At 42.0% G+C, this 24388-nt stretch overlaps 1 protein-coding gene and 1 non-coding gene across 2 annotated transcripts; both read left to right on the forward strand.

The window, feature by feature from the left end:
* Positions 1-327: 327 nt before the first annotated feature.
* On the forward strand, positions 328-400 carry trnaa-ugc (transfer RNA alanine (anticodon UGC)). The gene has a single exon. It is a non-coding gene; the product is annotated as a tRNA-Ala (tRNA).
* Positions 401-596: 196 nt separating this feature from the next.
* c6h8orf89 (chromosome 6 C8orf89 homolog) lies at positions 597-15727 on the forward strand. Its single transcript, XM_029755025.1, has 7 exons — positions 597-960; positions 2516-2555; positions 4496-4653; positions 5212-5347; positions 7072-7176; positions 10011-10066; positions 15585-15727. The coding sequence occupies exons 1-7, from the start codon at positions 768-770 to the stop codon at positions 15725-15727; spliced, it is 831 nt and encodes a 276-aa protein (XP_029610885.1). The 5' UTR covers positions 597-767.
* Positions 15728-24388: the final 8661 nt, after the last annotated feature.

Raw genomic sequence — 24388 nt, forward strand, 5'->3', positions numbered from 1 at the left:
AGGGCCACAAGGGGGCCCAAAATTGTTGTTACAGGGGCACCTCCCTCCCAGAACCGCCCCTGCCTGAACCTATAGGGCGCTACCTCTCCAGGAACAAGCTTGGAGAGATCCTTGCTTTCTAGTCCACACTATTTTGTCACATCAGTAATCACTTGAGTCACATCTTTGAAACATTTTAACAATAAATACATTTTGTAGCTTCTATACTAGCACTTCATTAACAAAGCAATGCAATGCTGTCACAAACTTGGCACATATCACTTTGATAAAACATTTTTTTTGCATGATCTTGTTTGGTTAGGTGATTTGTAGTATAGTAGATGAGGTGTCCCTGTGGCTCAGTTGGTAGAGCATGGTGTTTGCAACGCCAGGGTTGTGGGTTCGATTCCCACGGGGGGCCAGTACAAAAAATAAATGAAATGTATGCTCATGTTCACTACTGTAAGTCGCTCTGGATAAGAGCGTCTGCTAAATGACTAAAAATGTAAAAGGTGTATATTACTATGTAAATGTTTAGGACATTGTGATTATATGTCGGGCCTGCTGCTTGTCCATCCACCGTCTGTAGCCATGGAAACTACGACTCAACTCGCCACGTAGCCTCAAGTGGGCTTTTCGCTCCGCTGCTAGTTAAAGTTTATACTTGTCTTTTTTTGTTGATAATTAGCCATCACCAGTATGTTAACAAACCATTTTATGCGTTTGGAATATTAGTGCGTCGTATTATTATCTCTAGATAGGCTATCGTCCGGTATTTTAACGCGGTAATGTACCCTACAGCCATCCCGAAGTTGATAACATTACCGGTAGCGCCTTCTCTCAGCACCGCCCGGGACTTGACGCTGGGCTGCTCGGGTTACACCGGTATACAGTTAGGCCAAGGCGGCTATGGACCAGGACGACTGACCGGGGTCAAGCCGATACATGTTCATACATCAAGGAGAAAATTCCCTCAGAACGGTAAGTAGGAAATGCTTGTTATGTATACTGAACGCGTTAAATCAGTTTCTGGTTTGGGTACGGTGAAGAAACTGGCGTCTTGATTTTTTTTTGTATGTCTAAAGTGGATGCAAGTAAGAGTATACAAGTGGTTAGGCGTTTTTAAAACAAATGTTGCTTAAAGACTAGAGAAGTAGTCAATTTATTCTCAATCCTGACAATGTCATGCATGCTGTTCATGATCTGTGTGCAGTTAAATTAATAAGCATGCAAATGCCTTTGATTTATAACGCATGTGTCAGGAAGCAATTTATGTCAAATCTGCCGAGTTCCAAGTCGACTACAAAACCCACAATGCATTGCGGTTTCTTGAAATGCTAGCTTAAAATAAGTTACAGTAGTCGATATCCGAATGAGAGGTAGTTAGTGCAGTTTGTTTCAGGGATTTTACAACTAGCTATCAATGTAGGCGTTACAATCTCACCATATTCAACCTGGTAGAAATGGTTTTCCTAACTCAACTACGCGAGTCAGGTTGCTATGGCAACGCGCAATGGCCTTGTCAGCCTGCAAGCAGGAAGACGAGGAGAACCGCTTTGCGCCATGGGAGTTGTAGTCATAAGGATATTAATCTGACGGCGCACTTTGAGGGCATTTTATTTATATAGACAGATGTATATGTTCTAGACAACTATGCCTATACCTATACCGTATCTCCAATTTTTTTATTTTCTATCACCTTTATTTAACCAGGTAGGTAAGTTGAGAACAAGTTCTCATTTACAATGAGGAGAACCTTATCAAGTACAGGTTGACATATCCCTTTAAGGGCAAGGCATGCTGCTCTGTTTTGAGCCGTCTAACCGGTGTACTGACAGTCCACTGACAGTCCATCCATATGTCCAGAGCCAGGTTATATCACTGCGTCCAAAATGTGCCCCTTTCCCAGTGTGGTGCCAATAGGGTTCTGGTGATGGGTTTCTCTGTATAGTGCACTACTTATCACCCATGAACAGGATCTTTTTGCCCGTTGCAGTCTCCTGTAGAGGGTTGACCTCATTTCATTAGCCAGCAGCTATAGCCAGCCTACCTAGTTCACACCGGTAATGTTTCACGATGAGACGGGGTACGTGGTAGTTTAATGCTTGGCCTCAGATAACGGAGCCGTGCCATCGTGGAATGCTCTGCCACCAGACAAAGTTTAGCTTTAAAAAAACAAATAGAAAGATGTATCACAGCGCCTCTCCTCATTATTAAAATCTAACTGTACTCTATATAACAATATGATTGTGTGTAAATAGTATTTATTTTTTGTCTTTCCAGTAATGCTTATTTAATTTTTATTTTGAAGTTAATGTAATCTAATGTTTTTGCCTATAACGCTTCTGTACTTTAATGTATTTGTACGTTTTTAATGTGGACCCCAGGAAGAGTAGCTGCTGCATTTGCAGTGTCTCATCCTAATATATTAAATTAAACACCTGTAGTGTGACTGCTTCTACTATGCTGGTTCCACTTCCTTCATATCTTATAGCTGAATACCACAACATGCTTTTTTTTATTGTTGAAATTCTAGACTCCAGGGACCGAAAGGATTCCAACTGGAATGTAGAAGGGTAGGTAACGTTGTGTACAAGAGAATGTCTATGTCCCGAATGGCACCCTATTCCCTACATATTGCACTACTTTAGACCAGGGCCCAATGGCACCCTATTCCCTATATAGTGCACTACTTTTGATGTGCCCTGGTCAACCGTTTTCAAGTGTTAATTTCACGTGCACAAGTACAGTGAAATGCCTTTCATGCAAACTCAACCAACAATGCAATAATCAATACAATGTGAACTCAGCAAAAAAAAAAAAAAAAAGTTCCTTTTTCAGGACCCTGTCTTTCAAAGATAATTTGTAAAAATCCAAATAACTTCACAGATCTTCATTGTAAAGGGTTTAAACACTGTTTCCCATGCTTGTTCAATGAACCATAAACAATTAATGAACATGCACCTGTGGAACGGTCGTTAAGACACTAACAGCTTACAGACGGTAGGCAATTAAGGTCACAGTTATGACAACTTAGGACACTAAAGAGGCCTTTCTACTGACTCTGAAAAACACTAAAAGGAAGATGCCCAGCGTCTCATCTGCGTGAACGTGCCTTTAGGCATGCTGCAAGGAGGCTTGAGGACTGCAGATGTGGTCAGGGCAATAAATTGCAATGTCTACTGTGAGACGCCTAAGACAGAACTACAGGACAGACAGCTGATCGTCCTCACAGTGGCAGACCACGTGTAACAATGCCTGCACAGGATCGGTACATCTGAACATCACACCTGCGGGACAGGTACAGGATGGCAACGACAACTGCCTGTTACACCAGGAACGCACAATCCCTCCATCAGTGCTCAGACTGTCTGCCATAGGCTGAGAGAGGCTGGACTGAGGGCATGTAGGCCTGTTGTAAGGCAGGTCCTCTCCAGACATCACCGGCAATAACGTCGCCTATGGGCAGAACCCCACCGTCGCTGGACCAGACAGGACTGGTAAAAAGTGCTCTTCACTGACGAGTCGCAGTTTTGTCTCACCAGGGGTGATGGTCGGATTCGCGTTTATCGTCGAAGGAATGAGCGTTACACCGAGGCCTGTACTCTGGAGCGGGATTGATTTCGAGGTGGAGGGTCCGTCATGGTCTGGGGCGGTGTGTCACAGCATCATCGGACTGAGCTTGTTGTCATTGCAGGCAATCGCAACGATGTGCGTTACAGGGAAGACATCCTCCTCCCTCATTCCCCCCAGAAATGTCCGGGAACTTGCAGGTGCCTTGGTGGAAGAGTAGGGTAACATCTCACAGCAAGAACTGGCAAATCTGGTGCAGTCCATGAGGAGGAGATGCACTGCAGTACTTAATGCAGCTGGTGGCCACACCAGATACTGACTGTTTGATTTTGACCCCCCCACCTTTGTTCAGGGAAACATTATTCAATTTATCTTAGTCACATGTCTGTGGAACTTGTTCAGTTTATGTCCCAGTTGTTGAATCTTGTTTTGTTCATACAAATATTTACACATTTTAAGTTTGCTGAAAATAAACGTAGTTGACAGTGAGAGGACATTTTCTTTTTTTGCAGAGTTTATTTCTAGAAGAAGGGGAGAGAAAAAAAGGAAATATGTAATTCAAATTTAAGTAAGCATACTATATACAGGAAATATTTAAAAAGTCAGTTCCAATACCATATTTACATGTGCAAGGATGATGGAGGTAGATATGTATAGGGGGAAGGGGACAGGGATACTGGAGTGATGGAGGTAGATATGTATAGGGGTAAGGAGACAGGGATACTGGAGTGATAGAGGTAGATATGTATAGGGGGAAGGGGACAGGGATACTGGAGTGATGGAGGTAGATATGTGTCGGGGTGAGTGTACTACATGGGGTGTAGGGTGTCATTTGAGATGCGTGCGCACACAGTCAGGTTAGCCATATTATTAGGCACTACTCCATTCAGCTGAATGGATGTTAATTTGTGGCCTACTATTGAAATGTTATTTACATGTTCAGGTCTACTTCCTCCTTCCTGGGCAGAGAGGTGTCTCCTTTGTCCCGGCTGGGCTCCTCAGATAATAACTACCCAGAGAGAGACATCTGTGGGAGTCACTTCCTGTTTGATAAGACATGGAAGAATGACAACAGGATGTATCCCAAGTATGATTTCAGAGGTATTTGTTTAATTTTTTTCCCCCAATTGATTATTACTGTAAGATCCATGGCCTTTTGGTGCGGCAGGTAGCCTAGTGGTTAGTGTTGGGCCAGTAACCAAAAGGTTGCTAGATCGAATCCCTGAGTTCTGCCCCTGAACAAGGCAGTTTAACCCACTGTTCCTAGGCCGTCATTGTAAATGAGAATTTGTTCTTAACTGACTTGCCTAGTTAAATAAATGTTGAGTAAAAAAAAATACAATAAAAATGTGGTATACAGGAGTGAAGGCTCAGTTTGATTGATGTTGGACAGGTGTGACTACAGAGTCACCAGTAGATGGCGACCTCAGCATTTGTATTTTCCATCTGTCCAAGCTATTGACATTGGCAGGCTTGGTTGCAGCAGTCGTTTTGTGTGTGTGTGAACCCTTTTAGGCACTTGTTTTGGACCAGCGACATCCACGTCAAACTGAGGCTTTACCTTCTATGTGAGCCAATGTTGTTTTTCCATTTCCCACTCTTATCTTGTTGACATTTCTCTTAGTCAAGCTTACTTTTAGAATTAATTTCCCCACTCAGATGAGCGTCCCATGAAGCCTAACGGCTCCATCCCTCCCCTGCCCAGAGACTACCAGATCCACCGGTCGGGCCACCGCCACCACTATACCCTCCACAAGGAGCTTTCCCATGCCACTGCTCGCCCCTGCGCCTTTGGGTAAGCAGACCCTGCTTGGCCTTCGGGTAACTAAGCAGCTCATCCGGAATACATTAATCCATCACTGTGCTCTGTGTCTCTACTGTCTGTAAATGCCAGTTGAACTCAGTCATGTTTCAAATGAAACAGGCCCCAACTGCCCAGGGGGGCCCCAGAGACAGTTTTTGACACAAATGGAAAAACTAACACTAATTGCCTGAAATTAAACCAAAGAATTGAAGGTATTTTTAACACCAGGTTATTCATTATCATAACACTTAATGTATGGAGGAAAATATCCCTTTTTGTGGGTAAGGGGCCTCTCAACAGTATTTTGACCCCCCCCCCCCCCCCCAAATCACTGTCTGCCGCTGCGTAACTCCTATTACAGCAGTTGTGTAAAGTACTTAAGTAAAAATACTTTGTTATATTTTGAAAGCTTAGCAGGACAGGATAATAGTCAAATTCACGCACTTATCAAGAGAACGCGTGCTCATCCCTACTGCCTCTGGCTTGGCGGACTCACTAAGCACAAATGCATCTTTCGTAAATAATATCTTGAGTGTTGGAGTGTTCTTTTGGCTATCTGTAAATGTTAACAAAAAAAAAAATGGTGCCATCTGCTTTGCATAATATAAGGAATTTTAAGTGACTTATATTTTTAATTTTACTTTTGATACTTAAGTATATTTGAGCAATTACATGTACTTTTTAATACTTAAGTATATTTCAAACCAAATATTTTACTCAAGTAGTATTTTACTGGCTGACTTTTACTTGAGTAACTTTCTATTAAGGTATCTTTACTTTTACTGAAGTATGACAATTGGGTGTTTTTTCCACCACTGTATTACACCGAGGGAGATTAGCTGCTAGGTTACAGTGTGTCTGACAATAGAAAGAGCCAGCCAAACCACTTCTGATTCAAAGTCGTAGTCTGTTGACTCTAATCTGACAGTCATTGGAGTTGAAGGTGTTTTTAAACAATTAAAAAATGTTGTTTGTGTGGGGTTGACAGTGTGTGTGTGGGGTGTTGATGTGGTGTGGGGTGTTGATGCTGTGTGTGTGGGGTTGACGGTGTGTGTGTGGGGTGTTGATGCTGTGTGTGGGGTGTTGATGCTGTGTGTGTGGGGTTGACGGTGTGTGTGTGGGGTTGACGGTGTGTGTGGGGTGTTGATGTTGTGTGTTGGGGTGTTGACTGTGTGTGTGTGGGGTGTTGATGTGGTGTTGGGTGTTGATGCTGTGTGTTGGGGTGTTGACTGTGTGTGTGTGGGGTGTTGATGTGGTGTGGGGTGTTGATGCTGTGTGTGTGGGGTTGACGGTGTGTGTGTGGGGTGTTGATGCTGTGTGTGGGGTGTTGATGCTGTGTGTGTGGGGTTGACGGTGTGTGTGTGGGGTTGACGGTGTGTGTGGGGTTGACGGTGTGTGGGGTGTTGATGCTGTGTGTGGGGTGTTGATGCTGTGTGTGTGGGGTTGATGCTGTGTGTGTGGGGTTGACGGTGTGTGGGGTGTTGATGCTGTGTGTGGGGTGTTGATGCTGTGTGTGGGGTGTTGACGGTGTGTGTTGGGGTGTTGACGGTGTGTGTGTGGGGTGTTGATGCTGTGTGTGTGGGGTTGACGGTGTGTGTTGGGGTGTTGACGGTGTGTGTGTGGGGTGTTGATGCTGTGTGTGGGGTGTTGATGCTGTGTGTGTGGGGTTGACGGTGTGTGTTGGGGTGTTGACGGTGTGTACCTCTGCCATACAGCTCTTATGAAGCCTATGACCTGACGTCATTTCCTGCCATCCTGCTGCCAGCTGCAGCCTCGTTCAATGGGAGAAACCCCTTCTCCTCAGAAGGCTACAAGAACAGGTACCAGAGTATTGTTAAAGAACCATTACAGTATTAAATATACAGTATGTCTACATCCCATTACAGTATTAAATATACAGAATGTCTATATCCCATTTGCAACCCTATGACCTACAGCAAGTATTCACCACTTAACTGAATACAGCCTGAACTTAAAATGGATTCAATTGAGATAGTGTGTCACCGGCCTACACCCAATGCCCCATAATGTGGGGGCGGCAGGTAGCCTAGTGATTAGAGTGTTGGACTAGTAACCGAAAGGTTGCAAGATCGAATCCCCGAGCTGACAAGGTAAAAATCTGTCGTTCTGTCCCTGAACAAGGCAGTTAACCCACTGTTCCCTGGTAGGCCGTCATTGAAAATAAGAATTTGTTCTTAACTGACTTGCCTAGTTAAAGGTAAAATTAAAAAATTAAAAATGTCAAAGTGGAATTATGGTTTGAGAAATAATTACAAATTTTACTGAACAAAAATATAAACACATGTACGTTTTTGGTCCCATCTTTCATGAGCTGAAATAAAAGATCCCAGAAATTTACCATACGCTCAAAAAGCTTATTTCTCTACAAATGTTGTGTAACAAATTTGTTTAGATCCCTGTTAGTGAGCATTTCAACTTTGCCAAGATAATCCATCCACATGACAGGTATGGCATATCAAGAATCTGATTAAACAGCATGATAATTACACAGGTGCACCTTGTGCTGGGGGCAATAAAAGGCCACTATAAAAAGTGAAGTTTTGTCACACAGCACAATGCCACAGATGTCTTAAGTTTTGAGGGAGAGTTCAACTGACATGCTGACTGCAGGAATGTCCACCAGAGCTATTGCCAGAGAATTTGAAGTTAATTTCTCTACCATAAGCTGCCTCCAATGTCATTTTAGAGAATTTGAGAGTATATCCAACCGGTCTCAAAACCGCAGACCAGGACCTCCACATCCGACTTTACCTGCGGGATCGTCTGAGACCAGCCACCCGGACAACTGATGAATCTGAGGATTATTTTCTGTCTAATAAAGCCCTTTAGTGGTGCAAAACTCATTCTGATTGGCTGAGCCTGGCTCCCCAGTGGGTGGGCCTATTCCCTCCCAGGCTGTGCCTCTGCCCAGTCATGTAAAATCCATAGATTAGGGCCTATTTATTTATTTCAATTCTCTGATTTCCTTATCAAATCAATTGTATTTGTCACATGTACGTGTTTAGCAGATGTTATTGCAGGTGTGGCAAAATGCTTGTTTCTAGCTGCAACTGTGCAGTAATATCTAACACTCCCCATCTAAAGGAATGGAATTAATAATATATAAATATTTGGACGAGCTATGTCAGAGCAGCATAGACTAAGATAGAGTAGGATAGAATACAGTATATTCATATGAGATGAGTAATGCAAAATATGAAAACATTATTAAAGTGACTAGTGTTCCATTATTAAAGTGGCCAGTGATTTCATGCCTATGTATATAGGGCAGCAGCATCTAATGTGCTAGTGATGGCTATTTAACAGTCTGATGGCCTTGAGATAGAAGCCATTTTTCAGTCTCTGAGGCCAATGTAACTGTTTTAAAAGTCACCAGAGTTGAATGGTTGTGATGGGAGAAAACTGAGTATGGATCAACAACATTGTAGTTACTCCACAATACTAAACCTAAATGACAGTGAAAATAAGGAAGCCTGTACAGAATAAAAAATATTCCAAAACTTGCATCCTGTTTGCAATAAGACACTAAAGTAAAACTGCAAAAATGGTAGCAAAGAAATTAACTTTATGTCCTGAATACAAAGTGTTATGTTTGGGGCAAATCCAACACATCACGGAGTACCACACTTCAAATGTTCAAGCATGGTGGAGGCTGCATCATGTTATTGGTATGCTTGTCATCGGCAAGGACTAGGGAGTTTTATAGGATAAAAATGTACGTAATAGAGGCCTAGAGGAAAACCTGGTTCCTTCTGCTTTCCACCCGATACTGGGAGACACAATCACCTGTCAACAGGACAATAACATAAAACACAAGGCCAAATCCACACTGGAGTTTCTTACCAAGATGACATTGGAGGTTCCTGAGTGGCCTAGTTACAATTTTGCCTTATATTTCCTCACCTATGGCAGGAATGAATGGCTGTCTAGCAATGATCAACAACCAACTTGATAGAGCTGGAAGAATAAAACAAATAAGAATAATGTTGCCAATATTGTACAATCCAGGTGTTCTAAGCCTTTAGAAACTTAGCCTGAAGGACTCACAGATTTAAAGATGATTCTAACATGTATTGACTCAGGGAGTGTGAATCATTTTGTAAATGAGATATTTTGTTATTTAATTTTCAATACATTTGCAAACATTTCTAAAAAATGTTCACTGTCATTATGGGGTATTGTGTGTAGATGGATGAGATAATATATATATATATTTTTTTTAATCCATTTTGAATTCCGGCTGTAACACAACAAAATGTGGAATAAGTCAAAGGGTATGAATACTTTCTGAAGGCCCACAGGGCCAAACGACACTCCATAGTGTATTGGTCAAATGTGCTGCACGATATGGGGCCCTCGTACTCAAATCTGGACCTCGAAGCCAGTTCCACTGCTTTAAACAGGCACTGATTTAGACCTGGGACACTAGGTGGGTGTAATTAATTATCAGTTAGAACAGAAAACCCATCTGGCTCTGGACTTCGTAGGGTAAGAGTTGAATTCCCCTGACGTATAGGGAATAGGTTGCCATTGGGGATGCATATCTACAGTATATAGAGTATGCTAGTACCATATGTAGCATAACGTCACTAGTTTTGGTGGTAACTTGTCTTGTTGCTCATTCTGTTCTCAGACCAAGAGTAAATAACAGAACCTGCAGTCTTTTCACAATAGGAGCTAATCAGAAATGTAAGTATAATTTTAAAAAGCAAAAAAAAAAAAAGTATTAAGTGAAGTAGACATTTTTGTCTGAAGCGGGGAAAAAGAGAGTGAGTTCACATGAGCACCACAATGCTTATTTCACCCATGCTATACCAAGGTTTTCCAGCACACGGCTTTGTCCTACTACAGTAGCTATGTTTGTCTATTGTCCTTCAATGTGTATGCAGGTTTTTTTTAGGATTAAAACCTTCTCAAACAGCCTAATTCATACTCTTAAGAGGAGGTTCTTCCACAATAATGTGATTAGTAGCATAAAAGTTAAAGTATCGGATTCTTCACACACCACACTAATCCCATTCCACTGTTATCAGGCTTTTTTAAATATTATATGAAAACAAGCTTTGCTTTTAAACGTACAAGATCACCATGCTTGGTTGAGCGAACTGTTTTGTCTTGTTGTAATGTGGTGCCTGCCTGTATTTCCTTTAAACCTCTATATTTAGCAGTACATGTCATTGAGAAAAAAAGACAGTATATATCATAATATTTTTTGGGGGTCAGTAGGTGCCCAGTGTAGTACAGTCACTCATATACAGTGCCTTCAGAAAGTATTCATACCTCTTGACCTTTTATATATTTTGTTGTTACAGCCTGAATAAAATAAAATGGATGAAATATATTTTTTTCTCTCACCGATATACACACAATACTCCATTAGGACAAATTGAAAACATGTTTTAATTTTTTTAGTTTAGCAAATGTATTGAAAATACAGAAAGACCTAATTTTAAATAAGTATTCACACCCCTGAGTCAATACTTTGTAGAAGCACCTTTTGCTGGTGATTACAACTTTCAGCCATCTTGGATATGTCTCTATCAGCTTTGCACATCTGGATTTGGGGATTTTCTCCCATTCTTCCTTGCAGATTTTTTTCAAGCTCTTTTAAGTTAGATGGGGGAGTGTGGTGAACAACAATCTTCAAGTCTTTCCACAGATTTTCAATGGGATTCAAGTCTGGGCTTTGGCTGGGCCACTCGAGGACTTTCAGATTCTTGTTCTGAAGCCAATCCAGTCTTACTTTGGCTGTATACTTTGGGCCATTGTCCTGTTGGAACAAATCTTCGCCCCAGTCTAAGGTCATTTGCACTCTGAAGCTGGTTCTCATCAAGGATTTGTATGTATTTGGCTGAATTCATTTTTCACTCTATCCTTACCAGTTTCAGAGTCCCTGTCGCTCTAAAGCATCCCCCATATGCTGCCACCACCATGCTTCACGGTAGGGAGGGTGTTAGACAGGTGATGAGCTGTGCTTGGTTTTCTCCAGACATAGCGCTTTGCATTCAGGCCAAAGAATTACATTTTTGTCTCATTATACCACAGAATCTTTTGCATTATGATGTAGCTTTTTACAAACTACAGGCGTGCTGTCATGTGCCTATTTCTCAGGAGTGGCTTGCGTCTAGCCACTCATAAAGCCCAGATTGATGAAGCACTGTAGAGAATGTTGCCCATCTGGCAGTTTCTCCCATCTCAGCCAAGGAACTCTGTAGTTCTGTCAGAGTGATCAATGGAAGAGTAGCTGCTGCTTTGGCAATGGGGATCCATAATAAATTGAAATACAAAATGGGTTCTTGGGTTTTGTTTCTGGCCAAGATCCTTCTGGCCCGGTTGCTCAGTTTGGTCGGACGTCCAGCTCTAAGTAGTCTGTGTAATTCAATGTTTTTTCCATTTACCCAATTATGCTCTTGGAAACATTCAACACTCTAGAAATAGTTTTATTCACCTCATCACAATTCTATCTCAGAGATCTGCAGACAGTTTCTTGGACTTCATGGTTTAGTTCCTGCTCTGACATGCACCGTCGACTGTAGGACCTTATATAGACAGGTATGTTTCTAAATCATGTCCAAACAATTTAATTGGCCACAGGTGAATTTCAATCATGTTGTAGTGACATCTCAAGGATGATCGAAGGAAATTTGGATGCACCTGAGCTCAATTTGGACTGTCGTGGCAAAGTGGTGTGAATACTTAGTGTATTTAAATGAGATTTCTGTATTACATTTTCCAAACATTTGCAAAAATGTCTAACAATATGTTTTTTGTCATTATGTGGTATTGTGTGTAGATGGGTGGGGAAAAAGCATCTATTGAATGCGATTGGAATTCAGGCTGTAACACAGCAAAATGTGGAATAAGGTGGATGAATAATTTCTGAAGGTCTATAGAGCCTGTCTGCATTCCTGATTTTTGTAACTGTTAGCTTACCTAGCTCAGAAACACTTGTTTTGCAAACATGATCCTGTTTTATCAATTACTGTGATCCATGGCCAGTTTATTACCTTTGTCAAATGAATATGTAGCTTAAAGTTGTGTGTATTTGGATTTATTTTTGCATCAAAGATGGTGGCGCTACGATAATAAAAATGTACAATAGGCCTAGTAAAAGCTAAACAGTTAACCAGAGGGTACAATGTTTGTTTTGAATTGGCTATAACTAGTTATTATTCTGTTCTCTATCATATTTTATAGGCCTACCTGCTACTGCTACTGTCCGACTGTCGATAGCCCACTCATCACAAACACACGCAGGTGATCCGCGTTCCAACGCAGACGCGCTAAAGTGTCCTTCTCATCCCGGCTGATATTTTGATTTGATTGATAAAATATATTTTGTAAACTGTGCCTCAATAAATAACATTAACAGAAATTCTGAAATGAATTTGCATCACCATTGTCAGTTAGCATTGTCCATTGATGCTACAAAAAGGTAGCACATCGTTGGTTCTTAACGGGCGGAAATGAACGAGAGCGATTTGAATTATACACGTTATAAAAACTGTTGCACCTACAAGCCTATTCAGTCCAAATGGATCTGAGTATAATTGTCATCTTATCTTACGGATGCTGTAGCCTTGTTTTCATTCGACATCTAGAATTTGAGCTAGGTTTAGGCAAATACATTTTCTGATGATAAAATCCAGTTTAGCGGTACTTTGATTTGAGAATTTTCCTCGACATTGGTGTCATATTGGCTTAGATATAATGGTAGGGAGATTTTAATTTGACATAGTTACATACAGTTGAAGTCGGAAGTTTACATACACTTATGTTGGAGTAATTTAAAACTAGTTTTTCAACCACTCCACAAATTTATTGTTAACGAACTATAGTTTTGGCAAGTCAGTTAGAACATCTACTTTGTGCATGACCCAAGTAATTTTTCCAACAATTGTTTAAAGACAGATTATTTCACTTATAATTCACTGTATCACAATTCCAGTGGGTCAGAAGTTTACATACACTGAGTTGGCTGTGCCTTTTAAACAGCTTGGAAAATTCCAGAAAATGATGTCATGGCTTCAGAAGCTTCTGATAGGCTAATTGACATCATTTGAGTCAATTGGAGGTGTACCTGTGGATGTATTTCAAGGCCTACCTTCAAATTCAGTGCCTCCTTGCTTGACATCATGGGAAAATCTAAAGAAATCAGCCAAAACCTCAAAATTGTGGACCTCCACAGGTCTGTTTCATCCTTGTACAAACAATAGTACGCAAGTATAAACACCATGGGACCACGCAGCTGTCATACCACTCAGGAAGGAGACGCGTTCTGTCTCCTAGAGATTAATGTACTTTGGTGCGAAATGTGCAAATCAATCCCAGAACAACAGCAAAGGACCTTGTGAAGATGCTGGAGGAAACGGGTACAAAAGTATCTATATCCACAGTAAAACGAGTCCTATATCGACATAACCTGAAAGGTCGCTCAGCAAGGAAGAAGCCACTGCTCCAAAACCGACATAAAAAAGCCAGACTACGGTTTGCAACTGCACATGGGGACAAAGATCGTACTTTTTGGAGAAATGTCCTCTGGTCTGATGAAACAAAAATAGAACTGTTTGGCCATAATGACCATCGTTACGATTGGAGGAAAAGGAGGAGGCTTGCAAGCTGAAGAACACCATCCCAACCGTGAAGCAGTGGGGTGGCAGCATCATGTTGTGGGGGTGCTTTGCTGCAGGAGAGACTGGTGCACTTCACAAACTAGATGGCATCATGAGGGAGGATAATTATGTGGATATATTGAAGCAACATCTCAAGACATCAGTCAGGAATTTAAAGCTTGGTCGCAAATGTGTCTTCCAAATGGACAATGACCCCGAGCATACTTCCAAAGTTGTGACAAAATGGCTTAAGGACAACAAAGTCAAGGTATTGGAGTGGCCATCACAAGCCCTGACCTCAATCCTATAGAAAATATGTGGGCAGAACTGAAAAAGCATGTGCGAGCAAGGAGGCCTACAAACCTGACTCAGTTACACCAGCTCTGTCAGGAGGAATGGGCCAAAATTCACCCAACTTATTGTGGGAAGCTTGTGGAAGGCTACCCGAAACGTTTGATCCAAGTTAAACAATTTAAAGGCAATGCTACCAAATACTAATTGAGTGTATGTAAACTTCTGACCCACTGGGAATGTGATGAAAGAAATAAAAGCTGAAATAAATTATTCTCTCTACTATTATTCTGACATTTCACATTCTTAAAATAAAGTGGGGATCCTAATTGACCTAAGACAGGGAATTTTTACTAGGATTAAATGTCAGGATTGGTGAAAAACTGTGCTTAAATGTATTTGGCGAAGGTGTATGTAAACTTCCGACTTCAACTGTACATACAGTTACATTGTATGGTAGGGCAATTTGAATTCAACGTTGCGCTTCAATCAATGCCTGTACTATTGTGAGGGCTATCGTCCCCACAACAATGGCTACCTCAGAGTGTGGTTCATTTATATCTTTCATCAGCTCTACTAGACCTTTTTAAATTCCTGCGTGGAAAACGATATACAGCCTCGTCTACCGTTAATCCATCAAGTCAAGATTTAAACCTTGTGTGACCAGTAGCTATTGTTTCCATACCGCTCTCTTTAAAATACTGAAACTTTTTAATAAGGCCTCTATGAAAAGACTGTGTGTAAAGGAAAACCCATAGACCTGTATCCTTCCATGAACCCAGTGCCCTCATAATCCGTCCCTTGTGATTTGTTTTCTAGCTTCCCTGAAGGTGTCTGTGTGTCTTCCTAACACTTTCTTACTGTAGTTTTTATTTTATTTGGTATCCTAACTGTTCCGTCTGTTCCTCTTCCAGTTCATAGACTGTTCCATCTGTTCCTCTTCCAGCTCATAGACTGTTCTCTCTGTTCCTCCTCCAGTCCTGAGACTGTTCTCTCTGTTCCTCCTCCAGTCCTGAGACTGTTCTCTCTGTTCCTCCTCCAGCTCATAGACTGTTCCATCTGTTCCTCTTCCAGTTCATAGACTGTTCTCTCTGTTCCTCCTCCAGCTCATAGACTGTTCTCCCTATTCCTCCTCCAGGACAGTCGGATCATGATGCTTGATCAGACTCTGTTTTGTTTCTAGTCCAGTGTTCCCCATATCACACATGACCTGCTCAAGATTTTAGCCCTCTCATCCACGAATGAGTCTTTTGGACTGTACATATCACTTGGTCTCCTAACTCTCCTCTGTGTTCCTCCTCCAGCCCAGTCGTACCCAGACCCGGTAAGCGGAGCCCCGTCAGCCGCAATCATCCAGAGACTGTCTGAGATCGCTTCTCTGGAGGGAGAAACGGTCAGGCAGGAGAAGATCAAGAAGATTAGGAAGAGCAGGAGGCAGGACTCCTGATGCAACCTGTCTATCAGCCAATGAAGAGAGCAGAGGTCACAGTTAAAAGCTGTGACCCCATACGCAGTGCCAATGCCACCTGAACAAATAAAACATTTTGGGAAAATATAAACCTTTTTTGTTGTTTAAAAATAATCTAACTTTGTAAAAGCTTGTTGGTGCTATGTAATAGTAAAGTGTAATTCAATATTTTGACTTATACCACCGTTCAAAGTTAGGGGTCACTTAGACTTGTCCTTGTTTTTGTAAGAAAAACAATTTTTTTTTGTCCATTAAAATAACATCAAATTGATCAGAAATACAGTGTAGATGTTGTTAATGTTGTAAATGACTGTTGTAGCTGGAAACAGCAGATTTTTAATGGAATATCTACATAGGCATACAGAGGCCCATTATCAGCAACCATCACTCCTGTGTTCCAATGGCACATTGTGTTAGCTAATCCAAGTTTATCATTTTAAAAAGGCTAATTGATCATTACATATATATATTGCGCTACTGTTGACCAGGGCCCTATTCCCTATATAGTGCACTACTTTAGACCAGGGCCCTATTCCCTATATAGTGCACTACTTTAGACCATGGCCCTATTCCCTATGTAGTGCACTACTTTAGACCAGGGCCCTATTCCCTATATAGTGCACTACTTTAGACCAGGGCCCTATTCCCTATATAGTGCACTACTTTAGACCAGGGCCCTATTCCCTATATAGTGCGGTACTTTTTGACCAAGGCCCATAGGGACACTATATAGTGAATAGTGTGCCAATTGGGACATAGACGAGTGCATTCCATATCACCAATATAGAGACCAAATCTTTCCCACAGGACCAGGAATGTGGCCTTTCCTCACTAAGTAGGCTACATTGTGGCGTTGCAGTACTGTACAGACACAACTATACTATTGAATAGACTTCATTGTGTTCAATAATGAGGCCCCTCACACACACACACACACACACACGTCTATTGTATCTTGTTTTGTGTCGGGTGAGATGAGGAGAGAATCAGTTGCGTGGCGGGAGATTCAATGAACGGTTACATTGACGGGGCTGAAACAGCCTCGAGAAGGTGTTCATCAGTAAATGCACACATGTACAAAACAGATAGCAGGAATCGCTACCCCTCCATTACCCCCAGTGAATTGACTCACTGCAGAGAGCGTGTGCAGTAAAACTACATTTGATCGCAAACATTGTGCTAACGACTGACAACACAGAGCCTGGAGGAGAGAAGCTAATGACTGACAACTTACTGACAACATTTCACATTTTAGTCATTTAGCAGACGCTCTTGTCCAGAGCAACTTACAGTAGTGAACATGAGCATACATTTCATTTCATTTAAAAAAAAAATTGTTTTGTACTGGCCCTCCCGTGGGAATCGAACCCACAACCCTGGCGTTGCAAACACCATGCTCTACCAACTGAGCCACATGGAATCCATAAACACAGTGACAACTTACTGACAACACACTGACAACTTACTGACAACACGCTGACAACTTACTGACAACACGCTGACAACTTACTGACAACACGCTGACAACTTACTGACAACATGCTGACAACTTACTGACAACACGCTGACAACACGCTGACAACACAGTGACAACACGCTGACAACACGCTGACAACACGCTGACAACTTACTGACAACACGCTGACAACTTACTGACAACATGCTGACAACTTACTGACAACACGCTGACAACACGCTGACAACACACTGACAACACGCTGACAACACAGTGACAACACACTGACAACACAGTGACAACACGCTGACAACACGCTGACAACACGCTAACAACTTACTGACAACACGCTGACAACACGCTGACAACTTACTGACAACACGCTGACAACACGCTAACAACTTACTGACAATACAGTGACAAGACACTGACAACACGCTGACAACACGCTAACAACTTACTGACAACACGCTGACAACATGCTGACAACACACTGACAACACGCTGACAACACAGTGACAACACGCTGACAACTTACTGACAACACGCTGACAACATGCTGACAACACGCTGACAAAACGCTGACAACACGCTGACAACACGCTGACAACACGCTGACAACATGCTGACAACTTACTAACAACACGCTGACAACACACTGACAACACGCTGACAACTTACTGACAACATGCTGACAACACGCTGACAACTTACTGACAACACGCTAACAACACGCTGACAACACGCTGACAACACGCTGACAACTTACTGACAACATGCTGACAACACGCTGACAACACGCTGACAACTTACTGGCAACTTACTGACAACACGCTGACAACACGCTGACAACTTACTGACAACACGCTGACAACACGCTAACAACACGCTGACAACTTACTGACAACACGCTGACAACTTACTGACAACACGCTGACAACACGTTGACAACTTACTGACAACACGCTGACAACTTACTGACAACACGCTGACAACTTACTGACAACACGCTGACAACATGCTGACAACACGCTGACAACTTACTGACAACACGCTGACAACTTACTAACAACACGCTGACAACACACTGACAACTTACTGACAATACACTGACAACTTACTGACAACGCACTGACAACACAGTGACAACTTACTGACAACACACTGACAACTTACTGACAACACACTGACAACACACTGACAACACGCTGACAACACATTGACAACATGCTGACAACACGCTGACAAAACGCTGACAACTTACTGACAACACGCTGACAACACACTGACAACTTACTGACAACTTACTGACAACACGCTGACAACACAGTGACAACTTACTGACAACTTACTGACAACACGCTGACAACACACTGACAACATGCTGACAACACGCTGACAACTTACTGACAACACAGTGACAACTTACTGACAACACGCTGACAACTTACTGACAACATGCTGACAACACGCTGACAACTTACTGACAACATACTGACAACACGCTGACAACTTACTAACAACACGCTGACAACACGCTGACAACACACTGACAACTTACTGACAACACGCTGACAACACGCTGACAACACGCTGACAACAGACTGACAACTTACTGACAACACGCTGACAACTTACTGACAACACGCTGACAACTTACTGACAACTTACTGAAGACACGCTGACAACTTACTGACAACTTACTGACAACACGCTGACAACACGCTGACAACTTACTGACAACTTACTGACAACACGCTGACAACTTACTGACAACACGCTGACAACCAACTTACAACTTACTGACAACACGTTGACAACTTACTGACAACACGCTGACAACACGCTGACAACACACTGACAACACGCTGACAACACGCTGACAACACGCTGACAACACGCTGACAACTTACTGACAACACGCTGACAACACGCTGACAACTTACTGACAACACGCTGACAACTTACTGACAACACGCTGAGAACTTACTGACAACTTACTGACAACACGCTGACAACTTACTGACAACTTACTGACAACACGCTGACAACTTACTGACAACACGCTGACAACTTACTGACAACTTACTGACAACACACTGACAACTTACTGACAACTTACTGACAACACACTGACAACTTACTGACAACTTACTGACAACACGCTGACAACACGCTGACAACTTACTGACAACACGCTGACAACTTACTGACAACTTACTGACAACACGCTGACAACACGCTGACAACTTACTGACAACACGCTGACAACACGCTAACAACTCACGGCAGTCATGCAGGCACGCGCACACACAAGCCCTGTTTTTACCTAAATTCCAACCTGCGTCCTTTGTCCTGATCTTGTCCTCATTATTAAAAGATGTGTTTGGATCTGACTGTGATCAGATGTTATAAGTGTAAACAGACAACATCAGGACAATACCAATAGGAGGGAGTCTGTTATAAAACAGTGATCTCTGGGAAGGGAGGTGATTCACTAATGAAAACATCAGATTCATGATAATGTAACGAAAAGATGATACGATCTTAGTTGCAGTAAGTGATTCCATTGACATCATCCTCTTCCTGTAGAATCCGTCCCAAATGGAACCATATTCCCTTCATAGTGCACTACCTTTGACCAGAGCCCATAGCGCTTCTGGTTAAAAGTAGTGCGCAATGTAGGGAATAGGGTGCCATTTGGGACTCAACTCTATTGTCCTAGTGTGAAGTAGAATCTGAAGTCAGAATAGCTGAATAGCGTTCAATGACAGAGTGGTATGACAATAGAAGATTGTTCCAATACCAGGGTGAGAGAGCCCATAGTTACAGCCACTATAATATAATATAATTATATAATATAATTCTTTATCATCTTCCTATGGTTCTGCCCTGCGGCCAGTCCAATGTTTTCAAAACCATCGTCTCCGGAAAGCAAAGGAAGACCCAACAAAGGAATACTCTTAGATGTTCAGGGTGATGCCAACTGTTTTGCCCCACTGACCTCTCATGGGCATCAAGTCTCCAATAAAGTCACTTAGTTTCACTCAATGCCTGTCATCACTGCTTAGGCATGGGTGAAACTGAGCCAAAATGGAGCCAGCCACTCTCAGTTTTACTCACTGCCTGTTATTACTGCTTAGGCATGGAGAAACTGAGCCAAAATGGAGCCAGCCACTCTCAGTTTTACTCACTGCCTGTTGTCACAGCTTAGGCATGGGCGAAACTGAGCCAAAATGGAGCCAGCCACTCTCAGTTTTACTCACTGCCTGTCATCACTGCTTAGGCATGTGCGAAACTGAGCCAAAATGGAGCCAGCCACTCTCAGTTTTACTCACTGCCTGTCATCACTGCTTAGGCATGTGCGAAACTGAGCCAAAATGGAGCCAGCCCCTCTCAGTTTTACTCACTGCTTCTTATTACTGCTTAGGTATGGGCGAAACTGAGCCAAAATGGAGCCAGCCACTCTCAGTTTTACTCACTGCTTCTTATTACTGCTTAGGTATGGGCGAAACTGAGCCAAAATGGAGCCAGCCACTCTCAGTTTTACTCACTGCTTCTTATTACTGCTTAGGTATGGGCGAAACTGAGCCAAAATGGAGCCAGCCACTCTCAGTTTTACTCACTGCCTGTCGTCACAGCTTAGGCATGGGGAAACCGAGCCAAGATGGAGCCCCATGACTGGCTTGGAGTTAGATGGGCAGGTTGATACTGTACACAGTCACTGAGGTAATTTGGCTTTCATGTAAACTATCAAGGCTTTTGACTGGCTTTCTGATAGCGTGACAAATATACTGTGTGATGAATCCTCTAACACTGAGCTCAAGAGATATACAATACCAAACATGTTTAAAATCCAATACCAAACATGTTTAAAATCCAATACCAAACATGTTTAAAATCCAATACCAAACATGTTTAAAGTCCAATACCAAACATGTTTAAAATCCAATACCAAACATGTTTAATGTCCAATAGCAAAACCAAACAAGATAAGATAAGTTGGATTTTTGCATCAACTACAACTACTGTGTGTTATCCTCTCTCTAGTGTGTTATCCTCTCTAGTGTGTTATCCTCTCTAGTGTGTTATCCTCTCTCTAGTGTGTTATCCTCTCTAGTGTGTTATCCTCTCTCTAGTGTGTTATCCTCTCTCTAGTGTGTTATCCTCTCTAGTGTGTTATCCTCTCTAGTGTGTTATCCTCTCTAGTGTTTTATCCTCTCTAGTGTGTTATCCTCTCTAGTGTGTTATCCTCTCTAGTGTTTTATCCTCTCTAGTGTGTTATCCTCTCTAGTGTGTTATCCTCTCTCTAGTGTGTTATCCTCTCTCTAGTGTGTTGTCCTCTCTAGTGTGTTATCCTCTCTAGTGTGTTATCCTCTCTCTAGTGTGTTATCCTCTCTCTAGTGTGTTATCCTCTCTCTAGTGTGTTATCCTCTCTAGTGTGTTATCCTCTCTCTAGTGTGTTATCCTCTCTCTAGTGTGTTATCCTCTCTATAGTGTGTTATCCTCTCTAGTGTGTTATCCTCTCTAGTGTGTTATCCTCTCTAGTGTGTTATCCTCTCTAGTGTGTAATCCTCTCTCTAGTGTGTTATCCTCTCTAGTGTGTTATCCTCTCTCTAGTGTGTTATCCTCTCTCTAGTGTGTTATCCTCTCTAGTGTATTATCCTCTCTCTAGTGTGTTATCCTCTCTAGTGTGTTATCCTCTCTAGTGTGTTATCCTCTCTCTAGTGTGTTATCCTCTCTAGTGTGTTATCCTCTCTAGTGTGTTATCCTCTCTCTAGTGTGTTATCCTCTCTCTAGTGTGTTATCCTCTCTAGTGTGTTATCCTCTCTCTAGTGTGTTATCCTCTCTAGTGTGTTATCCTCTCTAGTGTGTTATCCTCTCTCTAGTGTGTTATCCTCTCTCTAGTGTGTTATCCTCTCTAGTGTGTTATCCTCGCTAGTGTGTTATCCTCTCTAGTGTGTTATCCTCTCTAGTGTGTTATCCTCGCTAGTGTGTTATCCTCGCTAGTGTGTTATCCTCTCTCTAGTGTGTTATCCTCTCTCTAATGTGTTATCCTCTCTAGTGTGTTATCCTCTCTAGTGTGTTATCCTCTCTCTAGTGTGTTATCCTCTCTCTAATGTGTTATCCTCTCTAGTGTGTTATCCTCTCTCTAGTGTGTTATCCTCTCTCTAGTGTGTTATCCTCTCTATAGTGTGTTATCCTCTCTAGTGTGTTATCCTCTCTATAGTGTGTTATCCTCTCTATAGTGTGTTATCCTCTCTAGTGTGTTATCCTCTCTAGTGTGTTATCCTCTCTCTAGTGTGTTATCCTCTCTAGTGTGTTATCCTCTCTCTAGTGTGTTATCCTCTCTCTAATGTGTTATCCTCTCTAGTGTGTTATCCTCTCTAGTGTGTTATCCTCTCTCTAGTGTGTTATCCTCTCTCTAAACTCTGCTAGGTAGGTAGAACTCAGTTGAACCTTCACTGTTTAACACTGCTAGGTAGGTAGAACTCACAGGACCCATGCAGACCCCCTCCACTGGTTCGGAGCAGTTTTCTGGAGAAAGGCAGGCTAAGGGGAATCGCAAATTCAACAATGAGTGGTTTGGACGGAATCAGTGACAGTGGCTAACTGCAAGCATTGCAACTGGGAAGTCGTGAATAAACGAGCTCAGACTGGAGAAATACATTTTGAATGGTCATGCAACTCGGAATTGTAAATCCGGCTTCTGTCTTTCTTTGATGAAAAAACTTGCCCACGAAGGGTCGCCACGCCACCTTCCTGTTCAAGTGAGCACCTCACAACAAGGTGAGTACAAAAATGTCTTATATGCTGCTGCATAAATGATGTAATATGCCAGGTAGATATGTATACTGTAGCTAAGAAAGTAATACTAAGTGTATGTTGTGTAGTAAGATGTTAGTAGCCCATGTGCCTCACCCTAATCATTTGGTCTATTTACCCCTCTTAATTTCGCCTACTGTTCTGATTCGGTGGTGGTGCACATGGAGCCTATAACCTGTTTTTGAGAAATGTCATCATCAAATATTGAGAGCTTCCATTGTCTGCTTATATGCCCCCTTTATTTAGCCTACGGTTCTGACTTGGTGTACAGGGGAAATACTGTAAGAGCAGCCCATGTTCTGCATTCTGTCGCTGTACATTTCGAAAGTGCTGAACACATAGTTATATTGAATACGTCCGTATTAGTTCGTTAATTAATTTCTTAATCGAAATTATGGAATGCCTCATTTCCACTCATCATTCCCTTATGCCGTAGTTTGTACATCTCAATTGTCAGTAGAAACCACATTTGTTTAAGCAAGTCAGTCATGTCATTTATGTTTTTTTAAAAAGGCAGTAAACAAGGCTGAATGAACTGTTTCGCTGCCAGACAAGGCTCCGCTGATAGCCAGGTGTAGCAGTGGTAAGGATTCACTTCATGGTATTGAAAAGAAAGCTCTGCTGTTGGGACAGCTTTATGTAGGACATAACAGTTTGTGGGCACCGCTTTTCACCGTTATAGTGCAATTCATGTATTGTTTAGTGTTGTGTAGTGGATTTGCTGGCATGCATCAAAAACATTTTTTGGGGGAGTTTGCCCCACTAAGATTTACATGCTAAAATGGCCACTGATCAAGGGTATAGCTGATGAATGCCAAGAGTATGGCTGATGAATGCCAAGAGAATGGCTGATGAATGCCAAGAGTATGGCTGATGAATGCCAAGAGTATGGATGATGAATGCCAAGAGTATGGCTGATGAATGCCAAGAGTATGGATGATGAATGCCACGAGTATGGATGATGAATGCCAAGAGTATGGCTGATGAATGCCAAGAGTATGGCTGATGAATGCCAAGAGTATGGCTGATGAATGCCAAGAGTATGGCTGATGAATGCCAAGAGTATGGCTGATGAATGCCAAGAGTATGGCTGATGAATGCCAAGAGTATGGATGCATGTGTCTGTGTGCAGAGTTGAGTAGGTTACTTTCTAAATGTAATCAGTTACTAGTTACAGTTACTAGTTACCTGTCTTTCTAAATGTAATCAGTTACAGTTACTAGTTACCTGTCTTTCTAAATGTAATTAGTTACTAGTTACTAGTTACCTGTCTTTCTAAATGTAATTAGTTACTAGTTACTAGTTACCTGTCTTTCTAAATTGTATCCAGTTACTAGTTACAGTTACTAGTTACCTGT

The sequence above is a fragment of the Salmo trutta genome, chromosome 6, assembly GCF_901001165.1.
Source record: "Salmo trutta chromosome 6, fSalTru1.1, whole genome shotgun sequence".
Classification (NCBI taxonomy): domain Eukaryota; kingdom Metazoa; phylum Chordata; class Actinopteri; order Salmoniformes; family Salmonidae; genus Salmo; species Salmo trutta.

Coding starts and splice junctions, on each gene's coding strand:
- c6h8orf89 (XM_029755025.1), top strand. CDS start 768: ATGTACCCTACAGCCATCCCGAAGTTGATAACATTACCGGTAGCGCCT. Junction 7,177..10,010: donor TCAGAAGGCTACAAGAACAG/GTACCAGAGTAT, acceptor TTCTGTTCTCAG/ACCAAGAGTAAATAACAGAA. Junction 10,067..15,584: donor AATAGGAGCTAATCAGAAAT/GTAAGTATAATT, acceptor TTCCTCCTCCAG/CCCAGTCGTACCCAGACCCG.